The 5156-nt window shown below is 39.3% G+C and overlaps 1 protein-coding gene across 1 annotated transcript in view; it reads right to left on the reverse strand.

Moving 5' to 3' along the window:
- plxdc2b (plexin domain containing 2b) overlaps positions 1-5156 on the reverse strand; it is a gene marked incomplete in the record, with an annotated part of 91003 nt that overhangs the window by 37969 nt on the left and 47878 nt on the right. Inside the window, 2 exon segments of the mRNA XM_032504160.1 lie at positions 670-739; positions 2748-2894. Coding sequence (XP_032360051.1) covers positions 670-739; positions 2748-2894 — 217 coding nt within the window.

Consider the following 5156-nt stretch of genomic DNA (forward strand, 5'->3'; position numbering starts at 1 on the left):
ACACACACACACACACACACACACACACACACACACCTCCTATACCCCACCTCCTTATCTATGTCTGTCAGAGTGTGCTAGGCCACTTGGCACAGTCACTCCTGTTTCCAGTCCAACCCCACCTTCTGGTTTCTCTTCCAGTTAAGTCTGGTGTGGAGTTGGTGGTGTTGAGTATTGGTAGTGGATTGCTGTTTTTTTCATTTCCCAGTCTCTAGCAGACTATCCTGTGGAGGTGAGAGCTGTAAATGATCTTGTTTCAGGCAGACTGTTTGGCTGGCGGTTTGAGTGTCGGTGGTGGTTTTTGTGCCAGACCAGCCTTTTCAGCTTCCCAGAGTCAAGATCAAAAGAAATAAGTCATTGTTTGGTTCTTTTCTGTATTAAGGGGTGAGAAGTCTTTGTACAGTAGCAACGCCACACTCACTCAGTTACACCAAGTACCAGAAACACATGCAGACATTTTTTTTCCCACCATTTCATAAATGCCACTGTATGCCAGACTCCTTTTTTTTCTTCTTTTTTTTTTAAACCTTACCACATTCCCCTCCTAAACCCAGCAGCAATAAAAATGGTCTGTGTACAGTCTAATATGCCAAGCACATACAGTATATCCAATAACAACACTAATAACTTCTATTGAAAAAACAGAGTCCAAGAACAGTGTTCACTTACCACCAGTCGCCACGGTGATTTCACGCAGGAAATGTCCATAAAAAGGGAAATCGAAGGACAGATTAACTCTCTGTGAGGGACAAAAACAGACAGATGACCCGGTTTAGAAAGACAGAGGAAAGAGGAGGATTTAGTTTAGAAGATAAAAATGGTAAAATAATACAGAGGTCTCTACTTTGTGAGACAATCACTGGTTATTTCTGATTAGAAATAGAGATTCAAAGAAGAGTGTAATGTGGTAAAAAGGAGGAAAGGCAAGGAAATTGCCTTTGTTGCAATTCTAATGGTAATCTTTGAAGTCGAGCAAACATTTCTCATGACATTTATGGGTAAATACACATTAACATGTACTGTATGTAAATATGTATGTTTCTATTATATGGAAGCCCATTTTTGCTAGGAAAGATGACTATGACTATGAAAAAATAACTACTTACAAAAATGTAAAAATTATGAAAAACTAAGTCAAAGCTATGTGTTGGTAGGTACAAATTTTAACTTATAAAGTCCATAACCAGGCTAGCGGTATGGTATTTAGGATACCAATGTTGTAATAAGTTTGGTTTTATTTATTCTGTCAGTTATCAAGTGAACAACTGAGTGCAACACTACAAATGCCATCCAGGAAAAGCTGTGGGAGGAAGTGGAGACGCGTCATCCTTCTTCTTCTCTTTCTTTTACACTCTGTGATTTTAAACCAAATGATCTTTTTCTAAACTTAACTGAGTAGTAGTCTTTTAATCTTAGACTTAGTCTTTAATTTCATACAAATGGGCTTCCATACCATTGTATTTACAAATCTGTTGATGGAGATTAACATGTAATAAAAAGGGCTTCATAAAATTCTAATATCATGAAATTACTCTTGGACCAAATGAACAACAAACTTCTCAAACAGATTACCACAAATGATAGTTTATGCATTCGTTATTTAATCCCTAAACTGAGTATGCTAAAGTCACATCGTACCATATTGCCAGAAAATGTTATGGAGATAGACAGTAAACATGCAGCTATTATACATCATCCTGATTATGCCGGAGGGAGTAATCCTGCGGCAAACCACACTGAATCTCAGCGACTATACAGCCAATTGAGAGCTTAACTTTCCTTCAGTCCCGTGATGAAGGTGACCTCTGCGGCTGTGTTTTGTTTTATGACCTTTTTGGCCAATTCCTTTTCAGTGTTGCGGGCCAAAGTGCTGGTGGGCAGCAGTGCGAGGAGGAAACATGAAAAGCTTTCTCCAATCCTGCTCCAGCACTCAGAGTTTTATGGAGTTTCTCAGGACTTTAACTGCTACTATAATAAACTCTATTTGTTTAAAATGTTAGTCTGCTGACACGGTGGCTGCATTTCAGCACAGATGGTTTTCACTTCTTCTCTGCACTGCAATCTTAGAATTATGCAGGCTAGATTTCCATATCTCCTTTTTGACTCCACATTGCTTGGCTGGACATCGGATTGAAAAATTCACCTAACGATTTTTTTAAGCCAAAGTCAGAGAATCCTCCCACATCCCTCCTATACGGTTTGGAAGAAAAGCCTTGTTCTGTGGCTACAAAGAATAGCTTTCCTCAGATTGTTTGGTTCGATCCATCATTACATGACTGAAGGTAGGAGAGCAGAATGCACAATGTGGGACTCTATTATATCTCCTCAACAGCTATTGTTCACCCTGCTTTCCCTTTTTTCCAGTCTGTGACTGCCCTGCTGCCATGCTGCCCTGTCTTTCCAGTCAGTCTCCTGCTGCCTTTTGTGACCTCATCAGTATGCACCTCACATGGGTCACCTGCTTGTGTAGAGGATGAAGGAGGGGAAGCTTTTAAAACTTCATTGCAGAGAAGATTTTTAACGGTTTAAATGACTTTACTTAATTTTTCAACCACATCTCCATTATTTGAATGATAGAGGAAACAAATATATTGTAATATAGTAAGAATCTGCCATGGTTTTTACTTAGATAAACATTTGTGATTGGTCAAAATAAAGCATCACCTTACACCTTCCAAGAGACCAAACCAAGCAACCAGGTAAAACGCTCATTCTTAAATCTCTTCTCATGCTGTTTGTTGACTTACCGCTGCTTGTCTGTGTGTGTTGGAAAGAATCCCATGGATCTTCACTTTGTCCTTGTCCATCTGGTCAATATCTACCCACAAGTCCTTGCTCATCAGATCTGATGGGTTGTATGTTTTTGATGTGTAGTAGTTGTGATCTGTATCCTCCTGTAGAAATGACAAAAATGTACCCTGTGAGTTTACATACATTAAGCTGTAAAGACTGTGAAGACGCATAATACGGTAAAAGTTATTTAGAGGAATGTGATGCAGCTTGGAGAAGAGAGTGCTCTGTTGCTCTGTGAAAAAAGCTGATGGAAATAATAAAACATATTCAAAAAGAGATATCCTGTGAGCTTAAATCAAATTCAAAATAATCTAAGACAGTTTTTAAAAAACAATTTAAACCTCAACACCAACAGAAAACGTACACAAAGTATGTTTTAATTTTGCTGCTGAACAAAGTATCAGCTAAATTAGATTATATGACAATCCTTTCCACTATCTTTGCATTCTGTTAGTCCTTTTATTCAACTCCGTGGTTTACATTAGGGCATAATCAGCACACAAAGACGTTTTAATGTCTACTAATCAAATTAAGAAAAACACAAGAAGCCAATCAACTTCTTTCACTCTTAAAACCAGACTGCACAGTCAGGATTGCCTTTTTATTACAGAAACGGGGACTGTTTAAAGCCATGTGGGAGCGGCCAGCCTGCTTTTATTGTTTCCTATACAGAATTATGCTCTTATCGTGGGCTTTCTATTGCCTGTCTCTTTCCCTGTGGGTCTAATGAGATGCCTATCAGCTGTGTCTTTTATCTAAAACATGGTTAAAGTTAATGTTTTGCTGAATGGGGAGTCAGGGAAGTGTATATTACGTCTGACTGTGATACTTACTAATAGGAACTCACGCAGCTCTGTGCACACTTTGATGTATGGGTGGTATTATTCTGAGCCACCGCGCTTCGGTTGTCAAAAGGCCATGAGACAAACATTAATTAAAGCCTTTTCAGTTCGTTTTGCTTCAAGAATTCACCCTCAGAGAGTTATAATCTAATGCCTATACACAATATTTAGCCTGGAATATAAGAGAGATAAGGTTTCATGCTTAGCAAAGACTGTGATAAATATCAAAATTCCAAATGGAGGTCAGCCATGTAGGTGGTGGACCTTTTGATCAATTTGTAAATTTAAACAAACACTGCCAGAAGCCTTCAACACAGATTAAAGTGCAGACATATCGTGTCAGTGGGGAGAAGGCCCCTCCAGGCAGCCTTAGTCAGCACATTCCCAGAATAGAAAACAAGGGCACAAATGCACAACTGTAAAGTGTCTTCCTAATCTGCTCAAGATGTGTTTTTTTGTCTTGTGCAGAATGATGGAGAGAGATAGAGGCTCCTCAGAGGTGAGAGGGGCCAGTGAAGGGGAAGGTTGGCAGGGTGACCATTGTCCAACTGTGTGTAGGTGGACATGAAGTTGGAGGCAAACATGGTACAGGGTGGGAGATTGTGGGAGGAAGACACTGTCTCTTTCTTTAAATCATGCACTGCAAACTTGTGTCAAAGTGTGCCAGCAAGTAAAGTGTGGTATTCGATATTGATGTATGAAAATGAAAACAGTTGGTTGTTGAGATCAGAAACCATCTCCACCCAAACACATTTACAAAATGTAAAATCATTATTATAGTTGTTCAACCAGTCATACAGTATAGGTTTTGATGAGAAATCTTTTCAGACAGTTGACCAATTAGAGTTTAGCAGGCCGGATTAAGACCGGATACGTCACTGAGTACTGATTGGTTAAATTAAAACAAAACAAAATGCTGGAAGAGCAAGAAGCAAGATATAAGCTCAGGTGATCACAACCTCAGGTTGGGCGAATGAAGAGTGACAAAATGGTGATTCACTGTGGTTAACACAGAGCCGTACTCACAGAAAGAGTTGGTATTTGTATTTTATAGTATCATTCATCCATAATTAGAATATATGACCTCACATCAGATATATTTTGACAAGCCTTGATAATCTCTTCTTACTTGATGGCGCAGTGACGAGTGTCTTTAATATGCAGACTCACTCATTGTCAAACGCATTGAAAAATAAAAACCGGTGACACAATGTGAAATCTATTTATTTCTTAAAAGTGGTACTGAAAGAGATGTGGTCGTGGCTGTGATTCACCAGTGTCTGTCGGAGGAATAAAGGAAGAGTACGCTGAAAACTGTAATCCCCTCAACTGTAACATAGTCTTTGCTCCTGAGAAAATAAAATTCCATTTATGCGTGAGCACACTTAAGCTTTGAATAAATGTTCCAGTATGTTGGGTTTGTCAGCCAGCCCTCTTTTTTTCCTGAGATAGTACCATCCCCCCCACCACACATACACACACACACACACACACACACACACACACACACACACACACACA

The sequence above is a fragment of the Etheostoma spectabile genome, chromosome 22 (assembly GCF_008692095.1).
Source record: "Etheostoma spectabile isolate EspeVRDwgs_2016 chromosome 22, UIUC_Espe_1.0, whole genome shotgun sequence".
Classification (NCBI taxonomy): domain Eukaryota; kingdom Metazoa; phylum Chordata; class Actinopteri; order Perciformes; family Percidae; genus Etheostoma; species Etheostoma spectabile.